General features: G+C 37.5%; 1 protein-coding gene across 3 annotated transcripts in view; it reads right to left on the bottom strand.

The window, feature by feature from the left end:
• The window catches only part of TCF12 (transcription factor 12), a 167,139-nt gene that overhangs the window by 56,364 nt on the left and 88,604 nt on the right, over positions 1–22,171 (bottom strand). For all 3 annotated transcript variants that reach the window (XM_074155446.1, XM_074155444.1, XM_074155445.1), the window contains exon 7: positions 14,389–14,453. In XM_074155446.1, the coding sequence (XP_074011547.1) occupies positions 14,389–14,453 (65 nt within the window). The remainder of the gene's footprint in view (positions 1–14,388; positions 14,454–22,171) is intronic.

Below are 22,171 nucleotides of genomic sequence, written 5' to 3'. Positions count from 1 at the left end.
TTTTGTGAAGAGCAGTTCCTCCAAACCAACACTGTGTCCAAAAGAAGCAACAAAACCAGTTCTGCGCTCAGCCCAAGAATAGTTGGGACTGAAAGAAAACTTCCAAACTTCTTTGCATAGCCCATGGGGAGGGGAGGAAGCATTATCATCATTTCAAGCAGCCAAAGTGTCCCACTCGGAGAGTCCCAGCACAGCTGAGGCTGGCAGGGAACCTCTGGAGGCTGTCTGCTCCAGCCCCTGCTCACCCAGAGCTGCTGTCAAACACAATTAGGAACTATGTCCCATTCACCTTAAGGACAACCCTCCCCACTCCCCTCAGCATCTCCTTCTGATCATTGGCAGTGATTTTGGAAATGTTCCGGGATCCATCCAAACACCTCCAAAACAAGGGGTGGCAGGGTTCTTAGTCCCTCTGTTCCTCTAGTCATTAAGAGGGAGGGAGAGCAGATGACAAGAATACCCAACCCGCCCAGTAAAACTTCTTAAATTGACTTCTACCAAGTCATTTCAAAAGGCATGTGGCTATATCTTTTCCAGACTTAACCTCCAACCTTTACCTCATGACATTTGCCACCCTTGCTTTTGTCCTAAGCATTCCAGTTCTTGACATTTTCATTGGACCCTGAATTTCAAAGCAGCATGGCTACTACAACAACATAAAGTAAGCGTATAAGTAATATAATACATGCCCAGTAAATCTCAAGCTACACAACACACTCGAAACAACTTTCCTGATCTGTATTGTGTTTGTGTGAGAATTTTTTATTAATTATGGAAAAAAAAAGAGGGGGGGACACCCCAAAACACACACGACCCTCTTCTACCCATTCTACCACAATCAAATGAAGCATCTGTTTAAAATTTTATAATTGTTCCTCAGTCTTCCAAAAAAAAAAAAAAGAAAAAAAAAAGAAAAAAAAAAAGATGTCATTAGTTCAGCTTATTGATTTTTCTGCCTGTCTGAACCAATTGAGAAGCAATATTGATTAGGACTGATCCTTTCCTAAGGGCATCTGATAAAGAAAGGAATACAAAAATACCACTGAGGATAGCAGAAAAGCTTTGTATTATCAGCCCCAAGCTTCTCCTGACTAAGTGCCCGAGGTCCCTGCGCAGAGGCGGATCGCTTACAGACGGAGTTTGCAGCATTCTCCACAGAGAGCGTTCACGCTCGCTCCGAACCTCATCTGCCAAGCACGGATCCAATTACTAAAGAATAATCAATGACTGGTTATTCTCCTGAACACTGCCTAGTCGTGTCTGCATTACTGTTATAAATAAACAGGCATCACCCCTAAAAATCTGCCTCTGTGGATTTTATAAAGCATATTTCCAGCTTCAAGATAAACAAGAATTTATTTAAAGCGGTATTTTCCCTAAGGAACGTGTGTTCAATAACCAACCTAAAAAAATAGGAAAGAAAAAATAAAAAAGGCTTTTATTAGAATCAGCTATGAACACAGCAAGCCCAATTCCAAGGAGAACAGAGAAAAAGAGGTAAACGTGACTCCTTTACTTTTCAAATGTATCCCCTTCAGCAAAACCAAGAACCAGTTTTGACAGCCTCAGGGGAAATGGCGTGGCCTGACCCAAAAACTAAAGGCTTTTACGAGGGCCACCATCTAGACAAAAACGAAGCGAAGGGGAGTCATCTATTCAAACATTTCGAGGGTGAAGCAGGGGAAAAGAATCATATCTATGTATTGAGGGGATATATTTATGCACCTTTGTCACAGAAAGGAAATAACTGTATTGCAGCCGCACTCACGTGCACGCGGAGTTAGCTTCCCTTCAAACTAAGAAGCTAATCAACCATATACTTATATCAAAATGGTATGTCTGAGATTAAAAAAAACTCCTTACTCAACATATTTTAAAATGTTTTTTAAAGAATTTGAGCATAAAAGTAAGAAAGAGCTTGACTATTTTGGAAGTTTTCTTTTTCCCCAGCCTAACTCTATGAATCTTTAGAATCCTATAGATACAACTTGATGCCAAAATACCGCTCTGCCTTCAATGAACTTCTAGGAGAGCGGCCAGCAGAATTCTAATATGTTGGTAAACACATCTTTGATTTTCCTACTTTGATATAAAAAAAGAAATGTGGGCAAGTAAAGGCCTACAGATGTCCTTCTCTAATATTCCTTGCAGCTCTCCCTCATTTAGGCTACATGTACATAGGAAAGCCAAGATATCCTGCAAAATTCATGAACATTTTAAACACTCCATACACTATCATATGTAAAGTTCCACCTTTTCAAAAATGTATTAGTTACAGGCAGTTAGCCTTGTGCTTCTTGGTCTAAATCCCATTCACTTTTTAAATGCAAATGTATTAGCAAACACTTGAAAAACTCAGATTTTCCTAGTGTAGCCATAGCCAAACTATGCAATAGTTTCATCCAAATACAACTGTGTGCCTTTACATTATTCATTATTTTCTATCAAAAGAATAATATGGTTGAGAATAAAAGCATTAGCCCATTATATGCAACTGATTATGACAGGGCCATTGTGCTGCCATAATAAGGCAGGCTGCTTTGGCAGTGAAATGAGAGCTGCAACCTACCAACTGCAAACTTAGATCTTGAAACCGCCCCCACCAATAAACTAGTCAACTAGATTTTATTTTTCCTAGGTTTTTTGCACTACCTTTCTTTCAAAAAAATTTACGCTTTGAGTCCCAGTAGTCAGGCTGTCCCTAATTAAGGCAGGAAAACTGTCCACAGTTTTTTGTGGTTTGGTTTTTGGGTTTTTTTGGGTTGGTTTGTTGTTGGGTTTTTTTAAGTACTGAAGGGTTTAGTCAAAAATTGGGAGCTTAGATACATTATTTTGTAAAAGTAAATAAATAGCACTCATCTCAATCAAACCCCTCCACTATCTCACCACTTCATCATAGACAAACTCACTCGGCATTTCTCTATTTCTCAGCATTACGTAGAGCAGACAATAAGTGCATTCCTTGCCTTACTGTAAACTTGCAATGCTGCACTGGGCAGAGCAACAGTTCCATACACATGTCCTTTTATACAGTGAGCCATTTGGATGACTTAAAGCATGTATATAATGTGTCTTAGTATTTCACATGTCTAGCCTTCTAGATAAACCTGACAATTTGCATGAGATAGTTGAAATGAATGTAACAAAATGGAGAAGTCAAACTCTGCTAAACTTGCAAAATGCCCCAGCTACGTCACGTCTGTTGTTACTGTGATTCCAAAGGAAAACCTTGCACAAAATTAAAACATTCACCAATAATCGCCCTCTGAGATACTAGGACAGTAGAGCGGTCTAGGGCTGCAAAAAGACCATTCACCTGAGTTTCATGTAATGCAGTTTAAGCCAAAAATATAACCAAGGTATAAAGTGTTGAATTTCACCTTATTCAACACTCCAATTTTTGGAAGCTGTGATGAATATGCACTCCAAAATAGGAGCTGAATTTGGAAAAACACTGACATATGATGTAAATTCATTTTAAATTTAAATTCTAGAGATATGTTTGCAATTATCAGCATGTTGTTAAAGAATCTCATCCTGAGAATATCATCAAATAGTAATGTGAAATACAGTGTTACCATTTTGAGAACAAAGGGATCCTGAATGAGTAATCAATAGCAACTGGCAGAAAATGAGGCATTAATTATGATCCTCTCTAGTGTTTTGTCTCAAACAAGGTTTCATTAAATATATTGTGCTAACCTGTACATCTTCAAGCCATTACCAATAGATTTGATCAGATACATTTTTGGTCTGTTTCAGGAGAAGGAACATATCAGAATCAAAAAACCAAAACAACATCTAAAGTGTTATATGATAACTTGAGCATTCTTCCTTGATCAATTTAAAGGAAATCAGGGGTTGCTAATAAAACATCTCAGGAGAGGATCCTCTAACAACATGCTGATAATTGCAAACATATTCCTCATTTCAAAAAAATACTCAGATCTTATAATCTCAATGTAGTCTCTTGAAAATTTAATTATCATCTCCTATACCTAAAGTATCATGCAGGTTTGAGAAGATAATGACAGTCATCCATCAACTGCATCCTGTCAGTGTAATCAGGCTAATCTAGCTCACTGGAGTAAAAAACAGCTACCTAGGGTACTAAATACTGAAGTGATGCAACATCATAACCAAAATAACAGACATCTAGTTTTAATGTCTTCCCAATTACTGCTAACACTGAAAAACATCAAGGTATCAATATATTCTCTTTTTACACCAAAGCTTTTCCAGATCACCATGAGCTGCTTATTCAATATGTATCCCTAAGCAGAATCTGCCACTACGGATAATTCTGTTTATGTGTAAATATACTGAGACTGAGCACAGGGATAGAGGAGGGAGAAGGAAGAAGTTTATTCAGAATTCCAGATACAATTTTTTAAGCAGTGGGAGGAGTAAAGATTGAACGCAAAGAGAAGGAAACATTTTGTATCTAAACGGCTTTAAAAGATCCGATTAATATAGATATTCTGAATGAGCCCCTTCCTTCTCTTTTGCACTAGTGGCTTCCCTGCACTGATACCGCATATTGGCAAGGCTACAAATGCTCTCTTAGGCTTCTAAAAGCGGCACCCTGCTGATGTTGGTGTCCAATCCCCGGGGTTATGCTGGCTCAGCTTGTCTTCGCTCATCCCCCCAGGCAAGGTATTTTTGCGTTGCTGACTGAATTCTAGGAAGGCATTACTAAGCATTGTGATTACAGGTCAGGCTCCCTTCCCTTTGCCTTTGAATCTTTTCGATACATTATGAAAACAGTAATTTGAACAGCTTCCTTACTGTGATTATACAAAAGCAGAAGGTTTGTGGAGAACTGCAGCATGTCAGAAGAGAAGCAGCTGAGGGGTTATTCATCTACTTTTTAATTTTTTGGTACCAGCCTTCCTGCTTTTCTCTATGATTACAAGATATGAGCATAAGAAGTCAACATTATAATAAAAGATTTTATGCTGAATCTTATTTACAGAAGTCAGACTATAAAGGATATTATATAACTCAAACTATCCTTGCATCTGTTTCTCCCTCTGCATCTTCAGCAAAATGATTTCAAAAGATTTCAGACCATTAGTAGAACGTTTCATGTATATGGCATGGAAGCTGCGCATCTCCTCTCCCACACAACCAAGAGAAAAATCTCACTCGCTTTAAGCGCCAAGTCAGTAAATGCGTAACATAATGAGGGTTCAAAAACTATCATTAATATAGCAACCAGATAATTGTTAGGACTTAACATGGAGGATCTGTATGTTTTCACATACGGTCAAGTGAAAGCTCAGTCCAATAGTAGGGTGCTAGTGAATGGGTAGACGAGCCCAGTAAATATCCCAGGATACAATTCCCACCCCTTAATAAATGTTATCCTTCTCTTCCTGCTCTTCAGAAATCTGTGCCATCAGGAGCACTAGCATCTTGAAAAGCACTCCACAACACAGCTGAAACCAACACAAGTCAGATGGTTTAGTTCCACGGAAGAGGAATGAAAAAGGCAAATCTGTCCTGTGCCTCTTTCCACCCACAGGCACCTGCTCAGGCTACAGTCCCTCCTGGCCCACAGGAGACAGGCTGCTTCTCCCCCTTCCCAAGGCCACTCAGGGCCTGCATTCATTGACAGCAGTAATCTCTAAGTTTGGGAAAGCACTTTCTCACCCTGTGAACTACAAAAGGAAGGTAAATGAGGGCTCAACATACTAGAGTAGTTCTAGACAAAAGGAATAAACACTTCAAGAAAATCCAAAGGGCAATCCATCTCGTTCGGACAGGTATGGCTGGGAGAAGAGAATTGAACTCATCTTTTCCCCATCCTCCAACAATACCATAAATTCATAATTGAGAAGCACCCCACTTTGGGGCAGTAAGATTAGCTGGAGACAAATAGTAATTGCCAAAGAAATTGTATCTGCATTCCATGGTGTAAGATGCTTTTTACTTCCTTCTGCAGCAACGTGTAAGATACTATATATATTGATTTACAAGATATTCATTATCTTAAATACAATCAAACACAAAAATTAAAACGAGGCAAGAAAATCTGCCAACCCTAAATAGTGTGAGAAAGAGAAGGGCAAAGACAAGTAACAGTTTGTCTGCTTAAGACATTCAAAACGATTCCTTGCAGAACTGCTCCCCTTTTATAAATAGCATCCCTCCCCCAACTATAACTAATTCCTAACACCTGCTACCCACTTCATTCCGGGGGGAATGTCTTCCCTGATTAACTTCAGGTGGTCACCTCCAGCTCTGGAAAAAGAAATCTAGCCTGTGCCCAGTGCATTTTTACTTTCTAAAAAGGTTCTGCAGGCTCTTTATCTGCTGAGAGACAGGAGTTATCTTCCCAATAGCATAAGAAGAAATTCACATCTAATAAATCATAATCAAGAGAAAGTTAATATTGCTTGATTTTACTTGAGAAGTAAAATGAAGCAAAATAACTCAAATTTGGACATTCCATCTGCCCTTAAACTATACATCCCTCTTGCCATCCCGACCTTTTAAGATGGTATCAGCTGGCAGAATCCAGAGTCACTGCTTCAGTTAACATCATGTCAGCCTTTCCTTCAGAAGCCGCCTTTCTTAAAGATTGATAGCTCAACTGTAAAAATCTGCTTTGGGGAGACACCTGACATCAAAGGTGTCAGAGGAGAGGAGATTAAAAAGAGAAAATTTACAAAATAAAATCAGTTTGTCAGCTTTAAAGTTCTATTGGTATTAAAAACCCCACACACGTACAAGCTTTGACGCTTTTTATACTTCCATAACTCAGTATTACTTGAATTTGAATAGATCTTATGTTCCCTATACTGTTTCTAAAACTACGTGAGGAAGACAAGCAACTGGTGCCACCGCTTGTAGTCTTTTCTAAGGCCCCACAGGTAAGAAAGGTCCAGAATATCATGTATTTCTCTGCCTCATTGGAAAGATCCATCCAAAGCATCTTCAAACATACTGCCAGCAGTGAGCAGGAAGAACTTGCTTGATGCTGTTTAATAGATACATTAGTAAAAAAAAACCAAACAAAAAAACCACCAACCAACCAAAAAACCCCCAAAAAACTCAACAACAAAAAAACAAACAACAACAAAAGACCCACCCATGTGTGGATTCTAAAATTTTTCTAAAAACTACCAAATGGTAGCCCCTCTATAGCACCTATGCTGTTTTATAGTTATCGTGTTTACAGTATGCATATTTTTCCTTATTGACACAATTACATTGAAGTGTATATTCTATATTTATGTACTTTTTATTATTAATTTTTAAAAGATCTGATTTCAAAACCTGGAAGTTTAATTAAAAAAAAAAAAAAAAAAAAAAAAAAAAGAGCCTGAAGGGATCTGAGACACACTAGCTACAAGGTTTAGCCTAACATTCTCCAGAGAGAACTATCCACACTCTAGCATCCCTTTTGCCACAATATTATTTCCTCTACTGTCTACCACTTAGGCATGGTCTAAATATGCCTATTTCCAATCATTCCTGAGACAAGTTATTTACATATTTCCATGAATTTAAACTCTTCTGTTAGTTCCCTTTTTTTTTTGTTGAAATAAATCTTTTCAATACTACTACAATATCATTGGAGCAGATGGCACATCCTCAACACAGAATATCTGTCTAATTATTTCTCTCAAGGAAGCCAAGTAGAGATAGACATCTTAGAGACAAGCAATAAAAAATGTTCAGAATATGAACAGAATTCCTAGAGGAAGAAATGTAAACTGCAGAGCCCTGTGTGCAAGAGGGCTTGCATATGCAAAGCTCAGACAGACAACAGGCTACCTAAGAAGAAATTATGAAATACTCTCTGGCCACCGAATTTATTTGTTCTACACAGTTGTCCATTACTTCTTTCATCTTCCAGTAAGACGTCTAGTGCTCACTACTCTTTGATATATAATGCCACAGTAAAGCGTATTAGGAGTGTCTAGTATGATGGTCCTTGTAGTAACATAACGAATTGTTAAAAGCAGAAAGACTTGTTTGGAAGCTTTCATACACATTTGAAGAATAACCATGTTTTAAATTACAATGTGCTACAGATACCTTTTTCTTTTTTGACTCACACATTTTAAGCAACTTCTCAGCTGTCAGACACCACTAGAACACTACTCTAATCCCACTATTCACAATCACTCATTTCTTTCACTCTTGCCACTTCCAAGTATTTTGTTCTTACAAAACATGTATTTCAAATCACGTTTTTCATACTGTGTTCTGCTTTTCCATTTTTGTCAGTAAATCTCATTTCTGCTTCCCACATACATTTTTATACACTCTTACATCCTAACATTCACATTTTTGTCTGTATGCTTATTCTTCCAGCTGTCTAACGTTACCTGATGCTCTACCAAAAAATAAAATCAGTTAATCTTCTCCATTATACTCTATACACATCTTGCAATTTTACAGTTTAGGAACGTGTTAAAAATACTTTTAAGTTGGTGCTGTTCAGTTCTACTAATTTTTCTCTATACAGGAAGCTGGTATCTACATCCAAGTATAAATACTTGCTCTCACTCTTGCTTGCATATTCCTCACCAGTAACACAAAAAAGTTGCCATTTTTGCCTATGCACAATACGAGTGAGATTTTATTTTCTCCCCAGACAACAACTTTCTGGATTTGTACTCTTATTACGCTGCTTCAACCTGCGAGAGAGCTGTTAGGCAGAGCGTGCTCCCAGTTACCACTTTCCCCAGCACTGCAGGATTGTTCTTTAGATTTGCATTCTGCTCAAACCGCTTTAAAGTCTTTTTAAATTTGAAAGAGGCAAATTACTGACTATGCAAAGGCAAACATTTCTTTTGCCAAAGTGATCATTTGTTAAATTGCCCAAGAAATTGGTGCTAAGGGCATTTTTGGGGTTTATTTCAAAGTTCTTACAGTGTGTTTGTTAAAAAGTGACTTAAAATTTTTTTTGCACAAAAATAAAACAAACTTTTTAAGTCTGTGAAGGATGTAATAGCTAATAAATACAGTTTTTCATGCTTGTAAGTTTTCTTTAATACACTGCTCAATTTGCAGACAACAAGATGCAAACCTTTAAAGTTCCATATTAAATTGTGAAGACAGTTGTTCTTAAGTCAATAAACAAAGAAAGGTCAAACATTTTTACTAAAAAGCCAACAGCATGAATTCCAGTTGCTCAATACCTATACTGTATTAAATTCTGCAATATTTTTCAGCAGAAGTGAGCTAGGCATGTAGAAATCTAGCTTTCTCTGACTGGTACCCAGATGAGGGGAATGTTTCTATGTTGAATCATAGCAAAGATGGAAGATGGATGGATGAGTTTGTTCCAACTTACTGTAACAAACAGTAAAAACTCAGCTAATTTTTTCTCCAAGGTACTACCCAAGTATCAGCATACATTTAAAGTAATTTAAGAAACACAAAACATGCTCTGAAGATGCACAAAGGCATCTGTCTTAATAGTCCTGTGAAGCATGTGTATTTTTTTTCCTGATAAAGCAGAAATTGGTAAATCCTGAAAAGTCGTCTGAAATTATGTCTTAATATGTTTACTTGAAGTATATTCCCATAAGAAGCACTAAGTATGGTGCTAATGTGCATAAAATGTTACTGTCATACTGCAAAATTCAGTCTAATTTAATAATGCCTGATGTGCCTTACATCATGTTGCAATGATGCAATAATATGCTGCTAAATGAGTCACCTCATATTAGCTTCACAGCAACAGCAGAGCTGATGGCTAGCAAGGGGAAAATGGTGTAGCAATATTACTGGAAGCACTGATGGACCAGCCTTCTATTGGATTTTTTTTCTTCACCCAAAAAATAAAGATTTGAAGCAGCCTTATTTATTACCAATAAACACAAAACTTATTATAATAGCAGCAGAAATGAGGTAAAAATCCATCTGCCACTACTAACTAAATAAAATATATATAGTATACACAGTATCACATAAATTTTTCATAAGTGTAGTATTATATATTTCGTACTGCATGAAATATATATAGTAACACATAGATATCATGTACTATACAGAGTAGTATTTTAGTCGGTATTATATATATATAATTTTACACAGACTAAGTGAAATGTATTTAATAAATGTAGTTCATAGCTCCTTCCAGCATTGTATTCTACAGATTTATCATCAATTCAACTTTTTTCCAAATTAGTGTTATAACATTTTTAAATGTCCAATCATCAGACAGAACATACAGATTAGAGTCAGAAAAATAAATTAAATTAGATACATCTGTTTATAGAAATGTTACACTTTAAACAAAAACTGTTGAATGCCTCTTTAGTTCTTGCCTCACATCCATTACATTTAGCACTTGATTTTACCTCCTCTCTCACACATGGGATAGTATGCGGACTTGAAATTATTATGAAGGGAGGGTACATGTGTAATCTCCACATGTCAAAAAATCCATAATGTCTATTTTTCATGCATGATTATTTAGAATTAAAACAGAACATTAAGGGGATAGTCACAAATAACGAACAAGCTTCAGCCTAGTGCTAGCAGCGGGGAGAGACCTTGCCAGGCTCATGGGAACATCACTGCACCCCCCCTCTCACCAATTAGCCGGGGCACTTACAGGCTCACAGAGAGAAAGTTAGCTTCTGTGAAGACCCGCAGAAACAATTAAAAGAATTAGTCTAACAGCTACACATCTATTGCACATTTATCTCCATTTCACTTCGAAAACAGTGCAGATTCCTGCCTTTCTTTGAGCTCTGACCTGTCAAAACAACGTGCAGTGACAGCTGGGTACCTTTTTGATGATACTGGAAATGCGAGTCACACATTCAATATCTGAAGTCTAATCTCGTTTCTTTTACATAAACTCCAGATTTCAGTATTAAATTACACAAATGTAAAGAAAACTCTTTTTATTACAAGAACCTCTCTGAAAACTTAATCTATATCTGATTTAAGATTTGTGAAAAGCTGCCCTTCACAAATCTCCCATTATGCAGCCAACAGGAATGGTGGAATCCCCCACAAAAATCATAAACAACCAGTTTACTAGTTAGGTATTTTCAATTCCTCTGTACCCACTAAGATACTCAGAAGCCTGGCTCTTGCCGTTCTTGCAATTTCAGAAACTGTCTTTGAAAACTCACAATTCGGAGAGAGTGCAGTGACTTAAAAAGAATGAGGTTGGTTGCTTTGTCTCGGGGAGGAACAAAAGCAGTGGCATGTAATTCCTAAACAATTTAAATTTCATTTTTTGGAAGAATACCAGAAGAAATAGACTGCAAATGCCAGACGATAACAAATAAGTGATATGGATTCAGCTGGAATAAATGATGTAAAACCAATGTCGCTTCCTTCTCAGAGAGCATAAGAAGTGTTTTAACAAGGCTTTTACGACTCTGACATTTCACAGGTGAACTAAGCAACCAAGGACAACAAACTACTGCTGAATGCAGAGCATACCTGTTTAAAAACCAGCAGCTAGGAGCTCATGATCAATGCTGGGTGAATGTATTAACTGAGATTTTGCAGGCATCTGTTTTGGGCACCATTCCACCTCTTAATTAGTGATTTGGATGAAAAATGAAAACTAAATTTACAAAGCAAATAACCCAGAAGGACCTACAAACGCAGTGCAAGCCTGGAATTCAAAACTGCACTGACAGATCTAGAGAAGGTAGAAGCAATGCGTTATAAAGTAAATACATTTTTGCATATGGAACCTGTAAACTGAGAAACATAGGCCGAGGGGTGACAAGCTGGTTAGCATTACCATAAGCAGGTATTGGGAAAATTTACACCATCACCCATCAAACGAGTATCAAAGACTGGATATTTGTTATGAAGAAGGCAAATACCACACGCCAAAAAGTTAACAGTGTTGTCCGAAAGATCCAGGAAACTTCTTTTTGCCATAATGGTAAGGCCTTGGATGAGGTACTTCAACTAGTTAAAAACACTGATTGCCCAGGGCTGTGGGCCTACTGGAGAACATCTACAGCAAAGCCTAAGCTTTTCTACCAATATTTCAATCTGAGATAGGCCCCATTGAATATCCACAACTGAAAATATACCTGCACTATACACACCAATGTAAAAATTAACTCTGTTTATGTCTTATCTTTTCTAAGGACTCCTTATCATCTTAATCATCTACTGGATTCCTAGCTTCTACAGACTTAAAAGACTATAGACTCTTCTCCATGTCCACCGTCAGCAAGACAAGAGTTAGATGCTTTAATTACAATGAAATTTAGATAAGGCATCAGGGAAAATTTTTATGAGTAAGCACATATAAGTAATGGAAAACAAAACCCAGCATGGTCGTGCAGTCTCCTCCAGCTCTAGAGGTTTTTAAGAGCTGACTATATGAGCATCTGCCAGGGACAATGCAGCTGATTCTTCACTGGGATCATTAAAATGACCTCTCAGGATCACTTTCAACCTTCTCGTCTATGATAGCTTTCCAACATTGTAGCTACAATGAGAGCTGTATTTAAGGAACCGCCACGGATTTATGAAAAACACAAAACAAACCCAGCAAGATTCAGAAATCCCATCATGTTCCATATTAGCAAATTATTTCAGACACTGTCAGATTTAACTGATAAGGCCAAATTAAAGTACAAACTGTAACTTATCACATAAATTGAAACTGATTTTAAATTTAATTGAAAGTTAATTCTATGATCATTTTCTATTATCCTGAATACAAAAACAAAACAGATTTACCTACAACAACATTTTTCCCATATAATAAAAATGTTTTAAGAAAGAAGGAACTGTGGGAAAGGATATAGTAGGAAGCATATCAAAGGAATAAACAGAATTAGAAGTGATGTTAGTAGAAACCAATACATGTAAAACTTTGACTTCAAAATAGCTACATGTAAAAAATTAATATTAAATGGTACTAGATATAAACAATTAATTAGGAGATATAAAAGCATTTTCCTCAGTGAGAAGCCAAACAACAGAAATTACACTCATTATTGCAAAGCAAAACAGAATTTTATGCAAAGTAAACATAAAACCATTTTCCAATATAGAACATGAACGTAATGAAGGAGTAACACGGAAATTAATTTGCTTACAAACTAATGTCAAATTTAAGTTATTATATTTAAATACAGTACAGAGTTATTTGAACAATAGTAATAACACTAATCCAATGTTTTACTGTCTAGGCTGGCAATAATGTGAAGCCCGTAACTTAAACTTGAAGAGGTATACTGCTTTTTGTGAGAATGTTACTGAGAGCTCACCCATAGAGTTACAAATGGGTCTTTGTTCATCACATCTGTGTTGCAGAGAAGTAGTAAAGGCTGTGAGAATGATCCTTTCTTAATAGGGGAAGCAATGTTAGGACTGCATTGCCACATGGTGCTGCCCATTCACACTTCCCAAACTACTAGTTAAAAGACTCAAAACCAAGATGTCAAACTCGTATGCTAAGTTTTATCATCCAGAAGAAAGATGTTCCTGAAAGTATCAAGTTCAAAGCAGACGGTCTACTTATCGAGTAAAATTAAAAGAGACTCCTCTTTGAGAAAACAAGCCAAATGAATTTCTTAGAATTAAAACCATAATATATCAGTTATTTAAATCTTTGTCAACAAATACTTAGTGTAATCAAATGCTGATTATACTTTTTAAACATTTAAACTTCCTGTACATTCAAAACAGACTTTTAAACAATGATCAACTGAGTATTCTTAATGTAGCTCATTAGAAATAAAATGGAAGAAATCTTCACTCTAAATGAAGACTTAGAGATATAAAGATTTCTTAATTAAAGAACACATCATCAAAACCACAAAATAATACAGCATTACACTGGATAACCTAATTGCTAAAAATTGAAAGCCTAGTAACACTGTTTTTCTTAAAAAATGCACAAGATCTCCACTGGGAGTAACGGTTAAATAATAAACTATATTCAGCAGTTACTGATATTTTTTCGACAAATTACATGTGAAATATCCAAGTATCACAGATTAATCAGGATGTGCAATCAGTACCAATGTGCAATTCTGTTTGCAGACTTGGAGAGAGGAAAGAGTAACTGCAAAAGGGTTAGACAACTCATTTCATGATGATGTGTAGAAAAGATGTGATACACACAACTGAAGCACATTGCTCCGTATGTTCAGACCAGTAACAAATCTCCCTTTTATTAAAAACACAAGACTTCATGCTCATGAACTACAGGACCAGTTCCACTTGCACATACCAAAAGTATCTCCTCTAAGTGGGTGTAAGCAAGTGCAAGGCAATTTGACCACAAAGAATCCAGAAAATTTATTCTGCAAATTGTGGAAAGCATTCTTATTTATTATGCTTGGTAGCCCGACACATTTCAGTAACTTAAACTAAATTTTAGTTCCAATTATTCCATTTGTTTTCAATCATCAATATACTTACTTGACAGCCTGGTAACCCCGTATCTCTACCATACAATGGAAATGGACCTCTATCTGAGGTTTTTCCTATAAAAGAAAGACATTTGAAATTAGGTTCTTTTTAAAATCTGTTAGGTATCTATATCAGTTGTCCTTATGTATGCAATTCAGAAAATCTGTTAGCATCATAATAAATTTACAAAAATTAAGTTGCATGAATGAAATAGGCTTTTGTACATCTGCGTTTAACACACTCAAACAGCACTACTGTAATAGACGACACACCTACCTACTTCCATTTCTTCCCTAACCCATCACTAAAAAGAGAACTACTGCAATTTTTTATTGTTATAAAATACCCCTATCAGTGTGTTTAAATATAAAGGGTAAAGGTCCAGTTTCACTTCCATTATCGATGAGCAAGGGTATAGACACTTTTAGACATTTCTCCTTCCTACATGCAAGTAACACATAGCTGGTATCATCTTAAATGATGAATAAACAGTAAAAATGAAGCAGTAAAATAAAACCAACACAGCCACATGAAAAGTGAACAAAAACTTCAATTCAGAACAAGAAGAAAACCCACATCAAACTTAAATCACGGCTGAATCATTCAGCTCTTGACACTCATCCCTTAAATCCTTGAAAATCCCTTCGTTTCATATACATGCCAGTCAGGTACAAAACTCAAGCAATACAACTGGTCAGGACAGCAAAACAGACTCTTCTTTTTTCCGTAGATGCACTCTCTGCCTGTAGGCAGCACATCGCAGATACAGCACCTCGTGCAGAGCGCCTGCACTCTGATGTTGCTGTCTGTGGTTGCAAGACATTAGCAATGTATTTGTCAATTCCAGAAAAACTACTTAGTGCTGTGTTTGTTATTTGTATATTAAAACTCAGTGTAAAAGTTCTTCAATAGGGCTCAGTTTATCAATCAATGCTTTTTTTAAAACATCTTGAATAGAAGTTTCTGCTGAACAATGTCAAGAATCAGACTGTCATCAAGTACGTAACAGAAAACACCAAGTGCACGTGCCTGCCCTAGTTATGACACAGAACTAAGAAACACCCCGTAACACCACTCAGAGTCCTACCCAAAGGAGAGCATTAATAAATCATGATACCTATCTATTTGAAAATCAGTGTAATTTTACCCATCTAGGCATTCCCTTTTCTAAACAATGCATGTGCCATCCAGTTCTCATAAGATAAAGTAGCCTTTTGACCCCTTCCCATTGCAGTGATAGCTCCGTGCTATTGCAACTGAACTTCTAGAACAGGACTTCTTTTGCTTTCTCCAATTTTCTCTCTTACTACCAAAAATCTCTAAATGTCATTTTGTAAGAGATGTAATTTCTTTTTCATATGTCATTTTCATAATTAAAGTAATGCTTATTGTTCATTTAAAAAGTGCGTCTCGTGTAAGCAGAGAGGAAGCGGAAGTTTGACTCTCTGGGAACAACATCTCTGCAAGATTATCATCTTGATAACTACAGGCAGTCTGGTCAACAACAGTTTGCTGAAAACAGTTGCTTGAAAAATGGCAGCTCTGCTGTAACAAAGGGAGGAAAAAAAGTTAACATTTTTCTGCCGAAGCAATTTGCCTCTAACAACTATCAGGCACCAAGCAAATAAAATACCTAGCATGCAAAATTATATGAAGTAGGATGAATCATGCTGTTCATATTAAACCAGACTCAGCATTTTCTCTCCAGAAAATGAGAATCTTATACCACATGATAAACAACTTCCACTGAAGTATGCAGTATTCGAGGCAGGCTTTAAAACAAATATTTGTACTAGAGTCAATTACAGAGGCTAGAAAAATTATGATTTAAATTATGGTTTGTGTAGCAAGCAAGAAATTGTTAGATAAGAACGCATAAAATCATGTTATTTAAATGTTATCACTTAAAAAGTTTGGCAGGTTCATATTAAAGGGAAAAGCTGACTAGTATAGCCCAATCTATATGGAATTTGATTCCAAGAAATGATCAAGAGAAGTCAAGGCCACCTGTTGCTGCACAGCCTACATATTTATCAAGAATTAGAGCTGGAGCAAACTAACCTTTAACCTGTGTTCAAACAGCTAAGCTTTCCAGCAAAGGGTCTGGAAAGCGACTTAGGATCAAGTACAAGATGGTGTCTTTCATAGGGAGAGTGTCCTAAATGCATCCCAGTACAAGCAGTTAGGTATGACTCTCAAATCTGCTATAGTGTAACAATGTTAAAGGCACACATTCTTAAACAACAACAACAAAAATGAACAAGCAAACACTACAGAAACACACTGAGCCCACATTCAAGTCCTGTTCCTGGTTCTCTCGTCCTGTGGAACCACTCCCAGCTGTCCTTTTTGCAGGACCTGAGCACCGTGCTCGCAGCATCACCTTCACACTGGCACAGCGAAAGGATGGGAGAGAGGTGGAGGAGTCCCCAGCACCACCGCAGCACATCTGCTGCACTGCTCATGAGAGATGAGGAAGGACTCCGTCCACAGCCCCTGAAGCTTCACTGACACTACATCAGAAAGGTTTCCCAGGACGGCGCTGTCTGGCAGTGGCCCAGGATGGTTTTGCTATCAACACAATGGGAAAGTGGAAGAGTAGTGACTGCAAATTGCCTGTTGGCATTTCAACACACTTCAGCTGCTCCAGCCTAGGCACGATGCTATTCTCAATATTTAAAGCCTTGTAAGCAAACTGTCACAGGTAGTGTTTACTTATCGATAGAAGCAGAAAATACTTAGCAACTACTCCACGTAGTAAGCGAGGCAAGTACTTGCAAGGCAGGTAATGTCAAGTTGGAGAAGATGACACTTCCTCATTAACAAACAGGTATGTTCCACACATAATGTCTTATCAAGACATGGGCAATCTCTGGCATCCAATAAAGTTAAAACACACTGACAAATATACCAAAGCAGAATGCCTTTGGTGGTTTTTAGCTTAACAAATAGTTTTCTTAATTATTCGTATTCTCTACAGATGGACAGAAGACGGTAAAAATGTATACGTTACTGTAAAACCCAAACTTACTGGAGTACCAGTGTTTATGAGCACCAAAACTTTAAAAAAATACAGTGACACTGAAAGCCAAAGCAAACCCCGAAATGTCTTGCAGGTTTAGGCCCCCCAGATTTGCTGTTGAGTATGTTATGTGCTCTGTCTGATCATATCCTCTCTACCTTCCCTCAAGAGGGTCTTGTCTCAGTCAGTGCTCACTATGCAGATAGCAACAGTATCTTTTTTTATTATAGCTGGAAATTCAGAAACATTAATGCTCAAGCATTAAGGGGACACGAGGAAACTCGTTATGGCATCTGACAGTAGTGGTAAGAAGGAGAGGAGTATGTCAAAACACTATTAATAACGAAATCCTCATTGAATGTTTTCATTTGCACAGGTTTGTGTGAACACGGCTATAAGGTAACATGTAGACATACCAGCTGGGAAGGTAAAGTAATGCACAAATGAAATTTATTTCTTCTTCAGATTCTATTTTGTTTTCACAAAATATTCATGAGAAGTAAAGCAACATTGGCCGGTTTTCTCAAGCCCAACACTTCTCATGAGACCTGTGCAGTGGCGCTTCTTACACCAGGCTATTGCAAACCATCCGCTCCTTCATCAAGTACTCATGTGTTTCAAAAGTTCTGTGCTGTCATTTTAGAAGCAAATCTATGCCTTCCTCACAAAGTAGTATCATGGTAAACTTTTCTTCAGGTTGCAGATCAGCGACTCTATATCCTGGAGTTCTGTCTTCCAACCAGATCTGAACTAAGGCAACAGACATTAAAAATAATTGAGTAGGTTATAAACAGAAATCTTAGATCTGCACAGATCAACTCATAAGGCATTTTTAATAACTTGGAATTAGTTTGTGTTTTATTTTAAGTAAGTTTCATGAATTTTCATCAACAAAAACTTCAATGACCTAATCACTATCGAACGGCTTAAAGCCCAAGAACTATAGAGTTAAAAAAAAACCCAACCAAGAAAATCCCACTAAGCATTTTGAACCACAAGTATTTCCTAAACTTAAAACCTTGACACATTCTGTACCAATTCATACATTAATAGGCATTTACTAAATAATCATTTCTCTCTTGCAATTGCTTGTCTAAATGTGATATGATCACAACTTAATATAGCTTTCAAATACCACACAAGGAATTGTATTCCATAATAAATCTATCTGTACAACAGCTGTGCAGCCTAAATACTCTTCACGCAGAATGAACTGAAACAGCAAGATGCAAGGCGAGAGTGGGCTGAAAGCAGCACTGCATTGACTCAGCTGAGGACTACTCCAGTGAACGTGCCACAAGTGCTTGCCAGGAGCAAAGCAGCTTTCTCCCACTGCTGCAGGATGCCGCTTGGTTCATGAGAGGATGACAGAACGTAACTCTGCAAAAAATTACTTCAATTCCCACAGAATTAACCATCTACAGACTAAAGATCTTCCTGTGCATTGCTAGGAACGTATGTGGTTGGCAATATGGAAAGCACCATGTTAGCAAAGCGATGTTTCTCCCCCAGCGCGCAGACCCCAGTGACCACAGCTGGCAGCGGCTCTGCGGGTCAGGCACAAAGCCCATCTGCCCTCCTTATGCAGAGTTCTCTTCCCATGGACGCTGAGGCACGTGTGTACAGTTCCTAATCACCATTTCATCACTGGTAACACTGTTAGCTGGTCACAACAGACAGCCTCCCCAAAAGTCAGTGACAAAACATTGTGGATACCTTAGAGGATTTATATTTTTTTTTTTTAAGTTATTAAAATGGTGTTGGTAGATTTGGCTAGAAATCAATTTCTATACTGCCTTCTCTCCCTCCACATCCAGTAACAAAGTATCCAGCAACAAATTATGTGCCTCTGTTACCCACAGAATACATTCAAATAATTTCTCATATGCAGATCTAATATAACAAGGAACAAGGTGCACTAGAAAGAAAGTACGCAGAGTTTATAGACTAATGTCTTTGCTACCTCCAGTACACATCCGTTCTTTATTTTTTTAAAATTTGTTGGCATTAAAAATTCTTATTCAGCAGTTATTAAGTATGGTGGAATTTACATTTGATTAAAACACAAACCCAGCCTTGCTCCTGGGATTTGGTGTGCTGCTGCCTTCTCAGAGGCAAGACTGACTTACCCATGCAGCCACCAACGTTTCAGTACATATCCAGACATCTCCCACCACACCAGAGGAATCACTTTTTCCTCTTCTACTGCTATACAGGCCTACTCATTAATAGAGGCTGTCACAGTTTTAATGTCTTACACCTACAATCTTATCTCTAATATTTTCAAGGTACACAATACACCCATGTATATATTGTGAACACATATATTACACACATTTTTCCTTACAATACTTGTGACCAGAACTCATGGAAACGCAACAGAGGTCTGAAGCAACCCAGTTTGGAGAAATGTGCCTAAAACAAACGACCGCCTCTTCTCTTCACAACAATTTAAGCGCTATTGGCTCCCCTGTGCCAAGCACATTGCTGGCTACGCCGTGGCTGTTCAACGTGCCAGTGCCAACCAGTGCAGCTGCTGGCCTGGCAGCCCCCTCCTCCTGCCCGGCCCAAGCCAAGCGCTCACTCCGCAGCCACCGAGGAAAACACCAAGTGCAAGTGAGATTAGTGATAAACTACAGGATCCCTACAGAGGTCAGTGATTAGCAGGTCCCCAGCCGTAATCACTTCCCTACCCCAGCCTTTATCTCATCCCATGCTCCCTCTTAGCTTGTCTTCTTCTGACTGCAAGCACCTTCCCAATCAATAACCCCTGAAGCCTTGCAAACTCCTCCACGCTGTCTTAATACCTTTTAATAAAGCAGTCAGACCTACATAATATGAATTGTCTTGCAAACGCCTAATACAAATTTTAACCTTAATAAGTAATTCATACAGAACAAAATCACCTTACTGGAAAATTTTGTAATGAAGTAACAGAACAGAAGAAAAAGTAGAAACAAATTTAATCAGGAATGCCATGCCCAAGTGATGGTCAGCAATGCGGTCCATTCAGGTAATCGTAAGAATGTTGGCCTATGTGTTCCTGAAGGATGGATAAAGAAATGGTATATACAGACATGCCTAGTGGAAAAAAAAGGCATTATCTTAAATTTTTTTTTTGTATTGTGACATCATCTAAAATCAATTTTCCCAAACAGAAGAAGAAAAGGTTTGGCAAAGCTTGGTTTAATACCAAAGATTTGCCCCCTATTCCTCTCTTTGGTCAAAATTTTGGAAGACCATGATTCTACAGAACAACTCCAATAATCTGCAAAAAGTAAAAGATTGTGATTTTGAATTACATTAATGGAATTTAACTGTCCAATCTCAGGTCTGCAAGAAATCTCCATGCCATAAATTCTCATCTGTAAGACAGCATTATACTTCTGCTGTCCAGTCCTATTACTTATTTGGAGCAAGACCTGTTTTTCAATCTAAATGATGCAAATTGTGGAAAGTCTGAAGCTGGAATTACCTGGAATCAACTTCCCATTATAACTGTTGCAATTTAGGAACAATGCTTTAGACAGCAAATACTAAATTATTGCTTTTGTTGAAATTTGGATAGGACCATCTGGAAAAAAAAATAAATATTTTTTCATTGTGCTTTCCTAAGATTAGAAGGTTCAGAAATTCTTTTATAGTTATAGTTGTGTGGGCATTTGCAGATGTCTTTCACTGTAAGAATTCTACTGATTGAACTGACCAGGCAATAAATCTCAGAGTATGCTTATTAAGATGTTAAACACAGAAGTCAAGGGATTTCTCACAACTTCTTTAACACAGTATTTTAAAAAGAAATAATGTCAGTGTGTGAAGTGGTATTAAAGAACCTGCTTCCCAAAGACGTGTCTTTGACACTTTCATCCCATTGATTTGTACGTCCTTCTAAGAAAAGAAGGAATATTTTGTCAGTTTGCAGAGCACTGCACAGATCTTCTGCTATAAAAACAATTTATTAATGGTCTTATGTACTTCAAATACACAGGAGGTAAGAGTGGACTAAATTTCACATTATATTTGGATTGACCCTATGAACTTGTAATTTATATGCTCATGTCAAACTGAGAACATTTCTATTCCATCAGTGACTGATCCATTAAGGCTCCTTCCTCAGTACCTATTCCTGTCCCTCCGCTTACAAGGCTTATACAGTGCTAAATAACAAATCTAATATTTGCAAGGCTAAAAGGGACTGAAGTCTCTGGCAGGAAGATGCACACGAGTAACTGATGGCAAGGGGAAAAGAGGGAGTACAAACCTCCTTGCTATCTTCTCCTCCTCCCCCAAGCATACGTGAGCAAGTTTCTGTGAACCAAGTAATTCCTCAATAGCTGTTTAATGTATTTAGTTTCAATTCTCCACTACTGGGTCCATCCTAGGCGAACCTTGCCATAAATAATGTTACTGCTCTATTAACCTGTTCGTGTGTGCTATGCATAGACAGATCATCTAGTGGGATAAACACACTAAAAATTACTTCACTAAAAATTTACTCAAAATGGGGGAAATCATGAATGCACAATGTCCAGAAGACAGTAACCAAAATGACTATGCCTATGAATACATACACATTCCACACCAGTGACAAGAAGGCATTTTATCACATGCATTTACCCACCTCACCTATCTACCCCATGTATTTCTAGAGCATCCAAGTGTTGTTACTTTGTCTATTAAAATATTTATCCCTTTGCTATTTTCCTCATCTCATCCCCAAGGGATTATTAAAATTTTCAAGCAACCAAGGAAGTTGCTACTTACAACTAA

The sequence above is a fragment of the Numenius arquata genome, chromosome 11, assembly GCF_964106895.1.
Source record: "Numenius arquata chromosome 11, bNumArq3.hap1.1, whole genome shotgun sequence".
Taxonomy (NCBI): domain Eukaryota; kingdom Metazoa; phylum Chordata; class Aves; order Charadriiformes; family Scolopacidae; genus Numenius; species Numenius arquata.
Note: the sequence above shows the minus strand (reverse complement) of the source record. Positions and strands in the feature narration are given on the sequence as shown.